The sequence below is a fragment of the Astatotilapia calliptera genome, chromosome 19 (assembly GCF_900246225.1).
Source record: "Astatotilapia calliptera chromosome 19, fAstCal1.2, whole genome shotgun sequence".
In the NCBI taxonomy this organism is placed as follows: Eukaryota; Metazoa; Chordata; class Actinopteri; order Cichliformes; family Cichlidae; genus Astatotilapia; species Astatotilapia calliptera.
This window is the reverse complement of record NC_039320.1, coordinates 27,978,016-27,996,658: the sequence shown is the minus strand read 5'-3', so window position 1 is coordinate 27,996,658 and position 18,643 is coordinate 27,978,016. Positions and strand designations below refer to the sequence as shown.

General features: G+C 47.1%; 1 protein-coding gene across 1 annotated transcript in view; it reads left to right on the top strand.

Moving 5' to 3' along the window:
* The window catches only part of LOC113012614 (MAM domain-containing glycosylphosphatidylinositol anchor protein 2-like), a 104,568-nt gene that overhangs the window by 49,367 nt on the left and 36,558 nt on the right, over positions 1 to 18,643 (top strand). The window contains exons 3-6 of the mRNA XM_026152907.1: positions 7,162 to 7,330; positions 11,382 to 11,578; positions 13,692 to 13,824; positions 17,435 to 17,707. Coding sequence (XP_026008692.1) covers positions 7,162 to 7,330; positions 11,382 to 11,578; positions 13,692 to 13,824; positions 17,435 to 17,707 — 772 coding nt within the window. The remainder of the gene's footprint in view (positions 1 to 7,161; positions 7,331 to 11,381; positions 11,579 to 13,691; positions 13,825 to 17,434; positions 17,708 to 18,643) is intronic.

The following is an 18,643-nucleotide window of genomic DNA, read 5'->3' as shown; positions in this document are numbered from 1 at the left end:
ACGCTGTAATAGTTAAGAGCTATAGTGTACGTATTTACGTAAATACAGATGTATATGATAAAATACAAATAAAAATAAGGATAAAACTCAAAGGAAAATTATATACTGTGTATGGAATTGTCCATCATGTTGTCCGATTTGTGTTTTGATTGAGGAGTCTCACTGTTTGTGGGTAAAAACTCCTCCTGAACCTTTCAGTTCTTGTTTTCAGGCTACAGAGGCGTTTCCCTGACCTCAGTGGCCTGAACAGTTTGTAAGCGGGATGGCTGGAGTCGTTAGTGATCCTGATGGCCCGGGATCTGCACCTTTCAGCGTAGATGTCCTGCAGTGTTGGTAAAGATGTTCCCATAGTGCGTTCAGCTGTGCGCACGACCCTCTGCAGGGCTTTCTGTTGCTGTACTGTGCAGTTCCCGTACCACACCGTGATGTTATTACACAGGATGCTCTCAATGACCCCGGTGTAGAATCTCCTCTGGATGTTCTTGGAGATCTTAAACCTCTTTAAACGCCTCAGATGATAGAGGCGGTGTCTGCCTTTGCTGATGAGGAAGTCCGTATGTGTGTTCCAAATAAGGTCCTCGTTGATATAAACACCGAGGTATTTAAAATTAGAGACTTTCTCCACAGGGTTTCCATTGATCTGAATTGGGGTGTGAGTTTTCTCGCCTCTCTGTCTCCTAAAATCAATCACCATCTCCTTTGTTTTGCTGATATTCATGGAGAGGTGGTTTGCCACACACCACTTTGCTAATCCGTCCACCTCGCTTCGGTAGGCCCTCTACCGAACAGTGAAGCTGGGCAGGTATTACATTCACAACAGCCTAAATTTGGACAAAATAATTTTGTGTTTCTATGATGAGCGTACGGAAATCGAGTACGATCTGCATGAAATTCAACAACTTTACACTTGTTACATTTATCCTTGTTGACATGACCTGATACGATCTAGACAGAGTTGCCTGGAGTCGCGACATCACAAGATCGTGTGAGATTTCAAACCAGGAAGCATACATACTCCCACCATATAGGCAGGAAGGCTCATGTGGTGAGAGCACAACACTTCTAGTCAAGACATGTTGTGATTAGAGATCAATCAAAAGACCTTTGAACTTTGTTAGAGCACTTGATTCTTTGTTTCTACTCTTTGTGACAGTCTCTAAATTCTTTGTTTCCATTTAGAAACAGTTAATGGTTCATGATGCTGAACCAGGATACTGAAGTTCAAGGCTACCAAAGAGAGCTCATACGTGATGCCACGATGTTTACAAAGGGACGTGTGCAGATCTGCGAGTGGCTCTACAATCAGAATCAGAATACTTGATTAATAAAGTAATATATTTCAATCATTCACCAGCTAAATTAGAAACCAAAAACTTGGAGACGAGTTCGACCTTGTTTTTGAACTTGTTGTGTTCAACGTTTTGTTTTTCCATGGATTCACTCAGATTTAGCCTTTCATTGGTCCAGGTCTGACCCCATGAACATGAATCACCTGTGAGGAAGCTGAGACTACGCATGCATCGCATCAGTGTTTGTTTGAAAATGATGAACAGAAGGATTTTTGAACATGTTGCTAAAACCAGACGTGCAGAGATGCATAAATGTGTCCAAATCAAATCAAATCACTTTTATTGTCACATCACATGTGCAGGTACATTGGTACAGCACATGTGAGTGAAATTCTTGGGTGCGAGCTGCACAAGCAACAGAGTTGTGCAAAATACAATAATGTAAACAAGCAAAATACAAGAATGGCTACATCTGAAACTAATAAATATATGTACAGTATATAATAGTATATGCGTTTCTGGATGTGTATACTAAATATTTTTCTACGTGTGTGTGTGTGTGTGTGTGTGTGTGTGTGTGTGTACACATATTTTACAAATTAAATAGAGTAAACAATAAATAAAATATATAAAATATACAGAGTTGAATATGTGCAAAACAGTGGCGTTACTGTACAGTGTGGAGTGCATAATGTTGAAGTTCCAGTAGTGAAGCTGAGGTGTCTATGACGTGTTCAGCAGTCTGATGGCCTGGTGGAAGAAGCTGTCTCTCAGTCTGCTGGTACGGGACCGGATGCTGCAGAACCTCCTTCCTGATGGAAGCAGTCTGAACAGTTTATGGCTGGGGTGACTGGAGTCCTTGATGATCCTCCCCGCTTTCCTCAGGCAGCGCTTCCTGTAGATGTCTTGGAGGGAGGGAAGCTCACCTCCAATTACCCGTTCAGTGCATGAAAGTGTGTCTCTTAGTGTACCCCACAGAGGATAGGTAGGTCTCTGACTGTCTGCTGCACCCATGTTCCAGACGCAGATGAGGAAATGATCGATGAAGCTATAACATCTGTCTGTGAGGATAGTAACAGGTTGCTGTCAGTTATGTGACTACAGCAATGCTAACTAGACTGTGCCGTCACTCTGACCCAGCATCTATGGACAGAGTATTTTTAGACCATGTATTCACTGTTTTGAGACTGTTAACTGTCTGTCTGCACTAACAAGCAATACAAAGTCAGTTTCAGTCCAGCTGGCAGTGGAGCAATCAGCACGTGGGACAGAAAGGGGGAGGGAGGGTTGATGAAAGAGAATTTGTCTCACCTGCCCCCACAAACAGGTAGTCAGTAAGTCATATACAACATCAGGGGGACTGAAAAAAAGACATTAATGAGAACATGCCCCTGAAGTTGGTAAACACTTCCCACAGTGGGACTGTGGGTCTGTCACAGTGTTATCTTTACCATTTAAATATCTAACATGCAGCAACAGTGACCTTAACCATAACCCTGAGTTCTCAGAGGTCACAGGGTTATGGTCTTTGTAAACCACCTCTAATACCAGCACATGCTTCAGAGGGGTGCAGAGCCCGAATCAGAGGCGAGGCTTCCTGGTTGATCACAGTTAAGCTCATGGGAAGTAAACTGGTTCATTAGTGCCGTCCTCCTGTAGCAGAACTGCATGAACATCCACCTGGAGCGTGAAGCGCTGATCCAGACAGAAGCCAGAACAGGAAGTGGACACAACAGATTGCTTACAGTATGAAGCTCCCTCAGAGGACCACACAAACTCTGCAGTCAGTTATGAAACCACAGAGGAGACGTTTGTACAAACGTTGCAGCAAAAGAACCCCATCAAGTCCTTATTGGTGGGAAGAATACTGATACTCCTGTCCCAGCACTGTGCTGTGATACATCACTGTTGCCTTTACAAAGTCACATTTAACCACACTGACAGTAAAACGTGTTCCAGCCAAACAATCAAACAGGTCATAATGTGCTGAATATGCACATCCTGTACTTGGTACAAGCTACCAAATCATCCAAACATGCTGAACACCTTTCCAACCATGACTATGTTACACCTGTATATTCATATAGTCCAGATGGAGCAATGAGTGCAGAGATCTCATGTGCACACAGTAAGAGTGGGACCTGCCTTTACCCCGTCAACAACAACTCACATTTGCACACAAACTAAATCCCATCCTCAGAGCAAAGGAAAGGACGTTGTTTACTTTGACTGAACCAGTTTAAAAATATTAGTTTTATCAGATTTTCAGCTCATACAACAGGTCATCTGAATCCCGGACATCTTGTAAGCCATGTTTCGCCATAGCATGCCCCAAACTGGCTGCTGCCAAAGAGCAGCGCTAATATATACAAGAGTCCGCTGCATCGTGACAGCAGTACAGCTTCAACAAACATGACACAACCGGCTTTCTGTGGTCAAGAGTTGCAGTTCCCAACTGACTGCCAGAGCCATGGCAGCCCATCCTCCCAGTCCTGACTCAGTTCTGGTCCAGTACACCCTGACCCTGTCCATGATACATGCAAACCATGTTCAATACTCAACTGCTTCAGAACTTGCAAAAATATACAAGAGCCCCAATCACTCCACAAGCTTTTCTTAAGTTTCCAACAAATAAACCTCTGATGGAGAATAGATCCTCCTGCAGATGTTAGCCACAGAGCCCAGGGCAAACCTGGCTCGTAAGGCAAAGGGTGGACTTAACAGTCACGTATCATCAGTTATGGCCAAAACATTAATGACTGGGTTTCAGCTGCAAATCTACGATGGACCAGGGCGTCAGAGTGATGAAGACGGGCCTCTCCTTTTCACACAAAAGTTGTTCTCAACAATCACTTTGTGCTAGCATGACTCCATACAGCTGTGTCTGACACAGGACCCACTCTTACACTCGTCTCTGTGATATACTCCAGAACTCTGAGCTTTCAGCCTCAGCCATGCCACCCGTCTACACTAGACAACTCCACAACAATCTTTGTGAGTCCATCTGATCGAAGCTAAACACACTTATGAAAAACAAGGGTTATGTGATGCAACTCAGGTGCACCTTGTGGATCCTTCACATCGGGACGGGCTGCTTCCTGACATCATCCTGATGCAACTGAAAATGAAGAGTGAAAGTGAAGAGAAAGTCCGTTTTGGAGGAAATGCAACAAGAACATGTGCAGGTTCAGTTTGGTCTGCTCACAAAGGAGAGAGGAACAACATGGAGTGGCAGCTGTGTGACTCACTCAGGATGGAAGAAAGACTTGAGACAAACATTGTGAGAGAAACTATGCACCATCTCTGTTTTGTTGCTTTTATTCATAACCTGCACACACATCAGAGGACTTTGTGGGAAGTAGAATAGTGCTGAGGGGAGTCCAGGTGCCTGACAATAATCCTGACAGGAACAGAAAGTGATTAACATGTAAAACCAGCTTCTGGGGAGATAAACATGATGCTGATTCTGCTCTTGGTTCAGTTCGGTTTGATTCATTTAGTGGCCTCAATAGAGACATTGTTACCCAAACGTCCTTGTATTAATTATAGCTAATGATTAAATGCAGAATGGTGTATGAACACACTGTGAGTGAAGAACACATGCTTGCATCACGGAGAGCCCACAGCTCGCTCAGGACCTTAATTTAGTGATTTTCTTAAACATTTAAGTTGCTGAAAAAGTGTGACGATGCCTCAGGTCCTGATGTCGGTTAGTTCGCTTTACTGCAGAATGCCTCGCAGCACCGATCTGAAGCCGCAGTTATGGAAAGCAGTGTCCCAGTATCACGTGGTGGGAATGATGAACCTCTGCAGCACGGGCAACAGAGATGTTCTAGCTTTCCTCTGGAGAGCTCACCAGTCGTCACTGGGAGACGGATGGATGGAGAGAAAAGCATGATGGAGGAGGAGAAGAACGCACAGAGCACGTAGTACGGACCGAAAGAAATCCTGCAGAGGCTGAACGACACACACCACACACACACGCACACACACAGACCGCAGCACCGCACGACACAGACATCAAGACAACGCCAGGACACACACACGAACATCAACACGCACAGACACAGCACACACACACACACACAGACACACACACACAAACACACACACACACACAGACACACACACAAAGACACACACGCACAGACACACACACAGACACACACACACGCACAGACACACACACACACACAGACACACACACAGACACACCACACACCGAACACACACAGACACACGACACACGACACAGACACAAAGACACACACGCCAAGGACACAGCACACAGAACACACACACGCACAGACACACAACACACCACGACAGACACAACACGACAAAGACACACTACCCAGACACACAACACAAGACACACACCACATCGCAACAGACAACACACGCACAACAGACTACACACACAGACACAACAGCACACAGGACACACACGCACACACAACACACGCACAGACACAACAACACAGACAACAACACCACCAGGACAACAAACACAGAACCACACACGCACAGACACGCGCACACGCACAGACACCAGAACCGCACAGACACACACACACACACAGGACACACACACAGACACACGCGCGCACACACACACACACACACACGCACACACACAGACACACACACGCACAGACACACACACAGACACACACACACACAGAACACACGAACACACACGCACACACGCACACACACGCACCACACACACACGCACCACACACAGACACCACACACACAGCACAGACACACACCACGCACACACACAGACACACGCACACACACACGCACACACAGACACACACACACGCACACACAGACACACACACACGCACACACACACAGACACACACGCACACACACACGCACACACAGACACACACAACGACCACACACGGACACAACACACACACCACACACACGCACAACACACACGCACACACACAAACACACACACACCAGACACACACACCACGCACAACACACAGACACACACGCACACACACCGCACACACAGACACACACAACGTACAACACCACAACACCAACACACACGACACACACACACACGCACACCACACAGACACACACACAAACAGAACACACCAGACGCACACACCACACAACACAGACAACACAAGACACACAACACACAACAGAACACCACACACACGCACACACAACACACAGACACACACACACACAGACACACACGCACACAGACACACACACAGACGCACACACACACACACACACAGACACACACACACGCACACACACAGACACACACACACACACACACAGACACACACACACAGACACACACGCGCACACACACACACACACACGCACAGACACACACACACAGACACACACACACACACACACACACACAATAATCGATTACATTGAACTGACCTCAGATCAGAGGATGTAAGGACAGTTGAACTCTTGCTCCGCCCGTCTTTGTCGGCTGATGCCAGGAAAAACAGCAACATTTATCTAATTAGTTTGGAAGAGCCAAGACCACGGGAACAAATCCTGCACAGATGTTGAGCAGCTGTTGCTGTTTGCATTACACTGAAGTCTTGAAACAACATTATAGAGTACACTGGGATATTGCTTTATTTATTTCTAACTGTTTGAGTTTTCTTAAAGGCTTCTGGTGTATCGATCAACATCCTTTGCCCGACCCGTGATCTTCTGTTCCATAGTTGATGGTCGTGTTTCAGTTTTGGCTCTTTGTCCTCTAAATGAATAAATATTTCCCTGATGGAGAATAACATGAATGTGTAACCTGTGTTTTGTCATTTAAAAGGTAAATAATGTCAGGTATGTGTACTCTGTGCAGATCCGTTGGACTAAAACTGCTGGTGGAGCGTCAGACCGCGAGTCCTCGTTGCACAACGAAACTCTGAGGATCCAAAACATCAACCGCCACCAGGGGGGGCGTTACTACTGCAAGGCTGAGAATGGATTGGGATCCCCCGCCATCCGCTCCATACGAGTCGACGTCTACTGTAAGAACCCTGATTCACACCAGCCGTGACATTCTGGAACAGACATGCGTTTAGATAGTGGAAATCCTCGGCCCGTGGTGCGGCTCCCGTGACCTGCTATCATTCCTGATTCCCAGTGCACAAAGACGATCACTGGGCAATCCCAAAGAGAGCACAACAACACACGTTTCACGACTGTACTGCCGAGTAGCACTCAGCCATCCAGCGCTGACACATGCCCGATCACACCGTTAGGCAGGCTGACACAGTATGGAGGGTAATTAGCAGCAGCCAGTGAGTTCTGACTAACCGCAGGTGTGGATGGGCTCAGCTTTAGGGTAGGATGTTGCCCGCCGGAAGCACATGCTGTCACAGCGTTACACGGCTAGTGCAGACTTTGCCTGTTGGATGCACTCAGGGTGCTCTGTGTTGGCCACTTTATGCGGCTCCTTTGGTTTTCACCTCCTGTCTTGTTTTGTGATGGTGGGATGGTGCCGTGATCATGAGTAAAAACTCATTTACAAATCTCATGAAGCCACATTTTATTCAAACAGGACACAGAGACACAACACACCTGAGAAAGTTGGAATAGGACTTTATAAGCAACGGTCCGCAAACATCTGGAAACTGAGGGAGAGACCTGCCTCAGTCCTTCCTGATATAGCATCACAGTAGCTCCAGGTATTCTTTGTGATCTAGATGATGACATGTAGATCTGATCTAGATCGGGCCCAGCTCTGTAAGCCCTAACACCCCCCCAAAGATAGAGGATTTTATTCCTGAGTAGAAGCTGGACGGTCCTTGTCCTCATTGGTCCAGGTGACATAGCATCCGTGTTGTCCAAAAAGAATTTCAAATATCAGTCTGACCGACCTTTAAAGTTTCCACATCTGTCACAGCAAACTGTTCACAGACGAGTGAAGTTGCTTCTGCAACGCTGCCGCGGCTGTTTTCACTGCAGTGTTTAATGCAGGCATCCAGTGTTGATTTGTTTGGGATTAATGTCATGCTAAAAAATGGAGCTGTTGCCACGATTGGACGAGAGGCGCAGTGCTGTCTCCGTATGACACAACCATCTCTGTGCTGTGGGAACGGAGTCGGTAATCAGGGTCAAATACTTTAACCACCTAAATCCAACATTCTCGGCAGTGCTCGCTGACATGGTGTCGAGCTGTTGTCTGCTTTTGTGCAAGCGTGCTTTCATTTATCTGTTTCATCGTTTTGTGAATTCAGCTGACGAAATGGGTGCAAATGTTTCTGTGAGAAGGCTGCTGTGAGTCTGTGCGTGATGATGACCCAAGTGACTGACGGGTCAGTGATAATAGTGCTTCACGAGCAACAGGTACGAGCAGCGTGAGGATTAAACGTCTGCGTTAGTCGGTATCTTCCTGCTGATGGTGTCAAAGTCCTGACCTACATGTGTCTGCATCACCTGTGTTGGTGCTTTCTGTTGCTAATCGTGCCGTACGAAGCGGAGGCGTTTCTCCCCTCAGCGACAGCGAGCAGGCTGACGGTGTCTCACAGAACAGGTTTCCTCTTCATCGTGGTGTCATTGCTGTTGCATGTAATGTTTCCTCCAAAACAAAAAGAAGGAAACAAACATACTTGTTGTATAAAAGCCATAATGTCCTGGAGCATGTAGCTTCCTGGGATTGCAGGGAGGTACCTCGACGCATCGCAGCTGAGTGCTGCCTGTGAGGCACAGAAGCTTTTACACAAAGGTAACTGCAGCAAGAGATGAATGGTTTCCTTCACTGCGCCTTACCCTGCAGCCAGCACAGCCTCACTGCGCAGGCTGAGCTGTGGGAGTAGCATGTTGTGGCAGCAGATTGTTTGGGCCTGTGAGTAACTGCACTGGCTGCTTTTTAGAGTTGGACGTTGCTCTGTGTGAAGTGGATTAGTAACCATTAGCCCTTCTGCCCGTGGCAACTTCATAACCACACTCATTATGACCGTGGATCACAATTGGCCAGCTGCAGTCAGCTGATCGGGGAGCTCGCTGTGTTTCCACACACTTTAAAAGCCCTGGGCTCTGCAGTAATTACCCAAACCACAGGAAAACTGACCCGCTGTTTGGAAAATAGAAGGAGGTGTAAATTCAGACTCCACAGGAGGAAACAAACTGCCTGTGCAGGGCTGCATATATCCACTAAGTAAACACATCCAGTGTGCAGTAAAGGGCTGAAGTGAAGTGGCCTTCTGGCTCTGATGGCTCATGCTGCACTCAGGTGCCCACTGCACTCTGTTTGAGATGCTTAAAGGGACAGCGAGCTGACGCCTGCTGAGGCTGGAAGCTTCTCCTGGTGCGGAGAACACGAGGAGATTAGACGTGTCCACCATCACTGAGCTGCAGATGCTGTCAGTGAGCCGCTCAGTGTGCAGAGCAGCTGCTTCATCAGAGAGATAACTCCACCCACCCGGCTGCTGGATGTTTCCATTGTAATCTTCTTCTTTAACATTCTAATAATCATAATAACATATGACTCCTCCCCCTCCTTCTCCTCTCCCTATGACTCCTCCCCCTCCTCCCCCTCTCCCCATGATTCCTCCCCCTCTCCCTATGATTCCTCCACCCCTCCTCCCCCTCTCCCTATGATTCCTCCCCCTCTCCCTATGATTCCTCCACCCCTCCTCCCCCTCTCCCTATGATTCCTCCCCCTCTCCCTATGATTCCTCCACCCCTCCTCCCCCTCTCCCTATGATTCCTCCCCCTCTCCTCCACCCCTCCCTATGATTCCTCCTCCCCCTCCTTCTCCTCTCCCTATGACTCCTCCCCCTCTCCCCATGATTCCTCCCCCTCTCCCTATGATTCCTCCACCCCTCCTTCCCCTCTCCCTATGATTCCTCCCCCTCTCCCTATGATTCCTCCCCCTCTCCCTATGATTCCTCCACCCCTCCTCATCCTCTCCCTATGATTCCTCCCCCTCTCCTCCACCCCTCCCTATGATTCCTCCACCCCTCCTTCTCCTCTCCCTATGATTCCTCCCCCTCTCCCTATGATTCCTCCCCCTCTCCCTATGATTCCTCCACCCCTCCTCCTCCTCTCCCTCTGATTCCTCCACCCCTCCTCCTCTCACTATGATTCCTCCCCCTCTCCCTATGATTCCTCCACCCCTCCTTCTCCTCTCCCTATGATTCCTCCACCCCTCCTCCTCTCACTATGATTCCTCCACCCCTCCTCCTCCTCTCCCTCTGATTCCTCCTCCTCTCCTCCACCTCTCCCCATGATTCCTCCACCCCTCCTCCTTCTCTCTATGATTCCTCCCCCTCTCCCTCTGATTCCTCCACCCCTCCTCCTCCTCTCCCTCTGATTCCTCCTCCTCTCCTCCACCTCTCCCCATGATTCCTCCACCCCTCCTCCTCCTCTCCCTCTGATTCCTCCTCCTCTCACTATGATTCCTCCCCCTCTCCCTATGATTCCTCCACCCCTCCTACTCTCACTATGATTCCTCCCCCTCTCCTCCCCCTCTCACTATGATTCCTCCCCCTCTCCTCCACCTCTCCCTATGATTCGTCCCCCTCTCCCTCTGATTCCTCCACCCCTCCTCCCCCTCTCCCTATGATTCCTCCCCCTCTCCCTATGATTCCTCCACCCCTCCTTCTCCTCTCCCTCTGATTCCTCCACCCCTCCTCCTCCTCTCCCTCTGATTCCTCCCCCTCTCCCTATGATTCCTCCACCCCTCCTCCTTCTCTCTATGATTCCTCCCCCTCTCCCTCTGATTCCTCCACCCCTCCTCCTCCTCTCCCTCTGATTCCTCCTCCTCTCACTATGATTCCTCCACCCCTCCTTCTCCTCTCCCTATGATTCCTCCACCCCTCCTCCTCTCACTATGATTCCTCCACCCCTCCTCCTCCTCTCCCTCTGATTCCTCCTCCTCTCACTATGATTCCTCCCCCTCTCCCTATGATTCCTCCACCCCTCCTTCTCCTCTCCCTATGATTCCTCCACCCCTCCTACTCTCACTATGATTCCTCCCCCTCTCCTCCCCCTCTCACTATGATTCCTCCCCCTCTCCTCCCCCTCTCCCTATGATTCGTCCCCCTCTCCCTCTGATTCCTCCACCTCTCTCAGACCTGGATGACCCAGTGATAACGATACATCAGAGTGTGGGTGAAGCAAAGGAGCAGTTCTACTTTGAGCGGACAGTCTTCCTGCGCTGCGTAGCAAACTCCAACCCTCCTGTCCACTACACCTGGAGGAGAGGCAGGGAGGTGCTGTCGCAGGGCTCAGACTCTGGGGTGGAGATCTACGAGCCGTTCTTCACACAGGTGAGAGACACATTTTCATCTCATCTTCAATGAAGCGTTTTAGTTCATGACATGAAGCTGTCGCTGTTAGCAGCATCAGGTCTGTGGGAGAAGCACAAGAGTTCATTAAAAAGAGACGTTAGAGCACAAAAGCAAAGCTCGGTTTGAACAGGTACAGGTCAGGTTTTACAGCTCGGCATCGTCCGTCCTGCCCGAAGTCAGAAAGTAGCCTCCAACAATGGTGCTCCACAGCTGTTTCTGCACACAGGGCTAGCACACCTAGCAGAAAAAGTCACAGTATTGTCCCAGATGTTTTAGGACACGGTGTTGTACAGAGCTCTGAGACAGGGAAACTTGCGTCCTTGATGTTGTCGTCGTGTTAACTTCATGCTTATTCAGGATATTTACAGCTAAATCTTAGGCAGCAGATGTTTGCAGGTGTTGTTGTTGCAGAGTGTCAAACGTCCTGAAATGACTGCATTTGAATAGGAATTATTCTGATCTCATGCCTCGCTGTGTTCCTGCGACGTGGTTCGCACCACCCTCAGTGACAGCACACACCTCTGATCTCAGCTCATCTCCCTGAACACCTGAATGCAGATTCACTGAGATGATTAATCAGTGTGTTCAATACAAATGATCAGTTTGTCTTTGAGTCTCTAACAGTCGTTTAACGTAATCCTTTTCACAAGTTTACCTTTTGATGAGCTTACAGACGTCTGCTTATGATCAGCAGGATGGGAGAAACACTAACAAAGCGTTTAGTTTAACGCTGCCATGATTCCTGTTGTGTCCAAATTACACATCAGCCCTCGCGTGTTGGACAGACGCAGACTTTACTAAACTTTCTTTTTGTCTTAATAATCTGCAGCAACTAATGTGTTTAGAAGGAAGTGAACTGAGCTATAAATGCGTCTCCACAGAGAGATTCAGTCATTTAACTGTGACACAGACTCCAGCAAATTATTCTTCCTCATTTTGTGTTTGCTCCCCTTCCACAGAGCTTCATCAGTGAAAGTCTTTTTAGTTCCAGCCTGGTTTCCTTTTTCTCACTCAGTCCTCGGCTGTGGCCAAAAATAGCTGAAAGTTGGATGTTTTTAGCCTCGCAGTGACGTGCAAAGCACCGCTGATTTCTACAGCCTGGTGAACAAATATGTGTTTATTGGCTTGATGGAAAAAACCCTTAAAACTTGCTATGAAAACAAAAATCTTGGCAGATAAACCAGTTTGTGATTCCAGTTCTGAATCCAAATGTTCTGTGTTCAACAGTTGGGAAAGTCATAGTTTAAGCCTCATCCTCGTCCTCCTGAGGATTAAAACCTCTGCAGATGGAGAGTCCAGATTTGCCTTTTTTCCCTTTGGCCGAGGTTTGGATTTAATTTGGAGCAAAGGGAAGCCAGCCAATCAGGCAGCTAGTTAGTGGGCCGTGTAATACCGCAGCGGAGATAACATTCACGGCAGATTTGAACGCTGTCGACTGTAATGCCTTCAGCCCAGAGCTCACCGACCGGTTAACCCCTCCCCCCTCGCTTCTCATGGGCTGTAATGAGAAGCTTATCTCCTCCTCCTCTTCCTCCACAGCCAAAGAGTTGGCTGCCATCTTTGCACAAACATCCCATTTAAATGTCATCTAATCTCATCTCATCTGTCCGTGAGGCGGAAGGCAGCGTGGAGGCTGCCAGTGGAGATAAGAGAGATTTGGCAGTGAGGTGGAGACGGGAGGAGGAGGAGCGCGAGAAGCAGGAGGAAGAAGGATGAATTTGCTGTCTGTCAGTTTACTGTAATTATAGTTACACGTCACGAGCACAGAGACATCTCCAATTATTTGTACTGCTGCGTGCACATCTGTGAGAGAAACACAACAGCAGCTGTTGTTCCCTGGATGAGCAAGATGTCCCGTTAATCACTTCAGTGCTGTTTGTGGAGGACATGCGTGTATTTCACTGTTCATTTGTTATTGAAAGGTTTAGTTTGAGTATTAGACGAATCAGAGCAAACATAAGATGGTAGTGAAAAGAGAATCAGAGAGGAAACCCCACGGTGTTCGGAGCTGATCGCTGACCGCAGGTGTTAGACGCGTGGCACACACCTGTAAGAGCTGAAACAGGTCCAGTGATGTGCGTCTGTGTTTCAGGGAGAGACAAAGATTCTGAAGCTGAAGAATCTGCGGCCGCAGGATTACGCCGACTACACCTGCTTCTCCTCCGTCAGGAACGTCTGTGGCATCGAAGACAAGAGCGCCCACTTCACTCTGAGCAACAGGACAGGTACACAGAAACCCACAGAGCTTCACCCACAGTACAGAGATCAGCCGTGCTTTTATCAGTAGCACATTCATGTTGTTTTTAACCCTTTAAGACCTACCATAGAACCAAGTCCTCCACAGCATGTATATTTTTACATGCTGTGGAGCCATTTTTGGGAGCATTTCAAGTTGCTATACAGCAATACAACCATTACAGCCCAGATTTTAACAATATGTCTGCATTAGGTGCATAGTAATTACATAAATTGCAAAAAAGTGCAATAAACTACAAAAAATGTAAAATCGTTTTTGCTTTTTTAACATATATTTCTAGTTAGAGAAATTTAAGAGGCTTATCCCTCAAAACTGTAAATGCAAAAAAGTTGCACAAAATAGTTTCCCACCACAGGAAATTTATTTTAAGTGTCTTCATAGTTTTATTTTTGAAATACACCAATTTTTATACACCGCTGGAAAAACGAAAATAAATATTATACTGCAAATTTGCAAAAAAAAAAGCAGCATATGCATCAAAATAAACTATTTCCAGCAGTGCAATATGAGTCCTCAGCATCCCAGAAATGACACAGGAAGTCATGAAGTCAAACATAACTTTTAAAAACACCAGTATAGGCTCATGAGGCCCTGATGGTAAAAAACTACATTTCCGCAAAATGACGTCACTTCCGGTTTCGGGCAGGTCATGGCGGACATGTGATAGTTCGCGCTGATGGACGTAGGAAGTGTTACGAACAGCTGATCGGATCGGCAAAGTGTGTTGCTGGAATATTATGTTTTTGTTGCTGCAAGTGCTTTTTATGCAGTTTTTATGTGGAAGGAAACTGTGACCGAGGACAAGCTGATGGCATCAGATGTAAGAACAACTCCACCGGTTTCATATGCAAAAAAATGATTGCGCTAGCTCACGTGGTTGCAGTGCTACCGAGATTTTAGAATAGTTACGCAAAACGGAGCGTGCCCGCTCTGACCGGCTTTAAAGGGTTAAAGACTTCATTATATAAAGTTAGTTTTAATGCTTGGTCCCCTGAGTCGTGGCAGATGGCCCCGCCCCTCCCTGAGCCTGGTTCTGCTGGAGGTTTCTTCCTGTTCAAAGGGAGTTTTTCCTTCCCACTGTCACCAAAGTGCTGCTCATAGTGGGTCATGTGATTGTTGGGTGTTCTCTGTTTTCTTTGTCGTGTCTGTTGAACCTTACAACGTGAAGCTCTTGTTGTTGTGACCTGGTGCTGTGTAAATAAAAGTGCACTGAACTCTGCAGCAGTTAAACACAGACAGTACCATTAACCTTTTAGACTAATAAAAATGGAGCTTTTGGTTTAGCTGTGCACTGAGCTTCAAACGTGTCTCCAGGAAATGAGCCGTTGGGGCCAGCCTCACGCCGTCAGCTGTAGTCTCTGTCCTGGAGGGCGCCACTTGGATGTAGCGGCTCGATCTGCTGCTTGACGTATGAGAGTACTCACATTTTTACAGCCTGGCGTTGCTTTTCTGCATGTTTCGTTGTGAGTGTGTGCGACTGCGCCTGTGCGTGCACGCCGTGATGGTAGAAATGCAGCTGTGTGAGGCGCCGTCGCAGATCTCTTCTTCTCTTTTTAAACCTAGTTGTGTACTTGTAATCTGTGTGCGTGCAGTCACATGCACGTTCTTCATGAAAGGTTTTCCTCTGCTCGCTCAGGCTGCCGCTCTTGACCGGTACAGTAGATCCCACCGCCCCATGGCTCGATGGGATTTACATGATGTCAGCTTAACAGAGGTCGACTCAGCTATTTTTACCTCCCTCGTTATTATTTCTGCATTTAGCTGCTTTTCTGCAGCTTGTGCTGTGCAGCTGGTGGAGGGAGTTGCTGTCACGGTTCTGGGTCCGTTGGACCCAGTATTTTGAGTTCATTATGTTTTGGTACTTTTGCATCATGGATTTTCCTTTATGTTTCTCTGGTACTTGGTGTTTCTGTTATCTTGGTGTTTTTTTTATATTATGATCTGATACTGTTGTGATTATGATTATTATTTAGTAGACTTTGGTCAGCGTCTAGTCTGTCTCTGTCTAGTCTGTGTCTTAGTAAAGTGTGTTTTGTTTCCTGTTTTACTTTGAAGGTTCTTGTTCCTGTCTGATGTCAGTATTCCGGCTTCGCTCTCCCTGTCTCGTTAGGTCTTATTTCTCCCAGCTGTGTCCCCCTTCTGTCTCTAATTCCTTGATGACTCCCTCAGTGTATTTAAACCCAGTGTGTCTTTATGTCAGTGTCGCGTCGTTAACGTCTGTTCACCCTCAGATTATGCCTGTGTGTTTTTGGTTTCGGTGTTCAGTCCTCACTTCATGTTTTCTGGCCAGCAATAAAGCTGAGGTTTTTGAGTTGCATTCCGTTTTCCGAGTCCTGCATTTGGATCCTCCTCTCTGCCTGCCCGCACACAGAGCCCTGACAGATGCTGCCTTTCTTTTACAATAAAAGCTTTTCTGCTGTGTTTCAGCAGCTGGGGGCTCCATCACTATGGATTATTGAAGCATGAGAAGATATTTAAAAGCTTTCAAAGTATAAAAACATGTAAAAATGACAGCCACGTGCCTGTGAAGTGGCCAGCCCGGCCTGAAAAAAGCTGCATTTTATACAAATCTCCTTTCACACGTTTTTAGAAGAAAAAGAGTTAAAAGCTGCTGTTATCCATGTCTCACAGACCAGTGCATTATGGGTAACTGAATCACTGATTGTGGAGACATCCTGTTACAACTTGTTATTATAGAGAGTGTGTAACTTACATGAGTGAGCCTCTCTGTGGGTGGTTGTGAGGGTGTCACAGTCGTTTCGGTCTGGTGGTGTTACAGACAGAGCTGAATAAGATGGATATGAGAGAAGGACAGTAAAGCTTCAGTGTGATGCTCAGGAAGGTCAGAAGTTTCTATACCAGAGGTGGGAATGACACTGCAACAATGCAAACAACAATCACGACCAGTTTTCAGACTCAGTGAAAGAGTCGTGACAGTCACAGCTGAGAGGGGATCCACAGCCTGCTGCCACAGGTCGTCAGGAAGCAACACTGTGTGCATCACATTTACACACAGCTGTTACACACTGATGACAGCAGCGCTATCATTACTGTCTTAGCCATGTGATAACAGACTTGCAGCATTAATATTGATGGCATCAGTTTAACACTTAGCTGTGATGAAAACGTTGCTGTGTTTTTAGTGTGGGACGACAGGAAAGCAGCATCGTTGGTATTTACAGTGATGCAAACGATCTAATCTGATACTTAGACTTCAGCCTTCTTCACCTTTAAAACCATGTTTTCATTTCTTATCCTGTGTTGTCCTGATACTGTTGTTCTTTGGGTCAAATTACATGAATACACATATTTGTTTGCTAAAAATCAAATGCAGAAGCTGTGGGGAATGTTCAGAGTTAAAACACAGAACATAAGTGAGTAAAATAATTGTTTGAATTCTGAAGTAAAATAGTTGCTTCCTTTGTTGACATGTTAGGAAATTGTGACCTGATTGAAAATCATGTAGTTTTTGGGATTCTTCACATTTGTAACTCGATTGAAACGTTTTGACTTTGTGGAAGGTTTCTTGCTGACTTTGACTTCCTCCTCATTTCCAACCCTTCCATCTCCTCCTGCAGCTCCTCCATCTGTCAAGCTCCTCCTGGACGACCCCCTGGTGGTGAACGCCGGCGAGACGATCACTTTGGTCTGTGTGGCATCGGGCGGAGACCCTCATCCCAGTTTAAAATGGATGAGACCCGATGGGCAGCAGCTCCCCAGACGGAGCGTGGTCAAAGGGGGCACGCTGACCGTTCCTGCTGTTGCTATTGACGACGGTGGTGTCTACAGCTGTGTGGGGTCCAACAACGTTGGGAATCCCGCCAAAAAAACCACCACCATCCTGGTCAGAGGTAGGTAGAGCCTGAACGTTTGATCCTCGAAACATCTTGAAAAACGAGTCTTTGTCTGTCTGTGGAAACATCCGCAGCTCTCTTTGTCACACCCGAATTTAAAGCAATGACCTGCAACAGTCAGATTTCTGTTCATGCATAAAGAGCTGGCTGGTGAACAGCTGACATGGCCCTCCCCTCACACTGTGACTGGTCCAAAGTGGCGTGGACTGGGTTGACTGGGATTTATTTCTATCACAGTCTCATGTGAGCACACTGGTCTCACTGGGAACTGGTTTCAGCTCTGATGTCTGAAGTCTGTGTGCCTCTGACAGTAAAAGAACAGCGCTGCCATGTTTAGATTGCACGGGCTGCTGCAGAGTCGGCCCGACACATCAGCAGAGCAGCATTTATCTGTGCAGAGAGACTCTGAGTGTTTCAGCTCCTCCTCGCTGTGTGTCGTCCTGTCCTGCAGTGTCGTGACGAATTGTTCTCAACTTCATCAGCACGTTTCAAAGTTTGGATGACGCATCCTGCCGGAGATCGTCCCATTTTACCTTTGAAGAAAAGTCAAACATGAACCATCACTGAGCCATGGGACTGTACCTGTAGCCACCTGTACATTAGAAACCCATGAACACGTTCAGGTGCTGATGCCAGAGGAGGGTTCAAACTCTGCACTCCCTGACCCAGCAGAGCAGTAGCCCAGTTTGTGCAGGGACCTTTTCCTTACATGGTTTAAACAAAGAGGACCTTTGATTTGAAATTTGCTGGTTTGAGAGGAGTGGCTTCTTCTATGTTTTGCTGTGGCACTTGTTTTGTTCTGTGTTTGCTGGTTTGATTTAGTTAAATATAGAAAGATGCCGGAGAAACAAGGTCTTGTCAAAAGACACAACTTTGTGTTTGTGGAACACTGACGTGCTCCTTTGAGAACAGTATGTTTTCTCTTGTGCATTT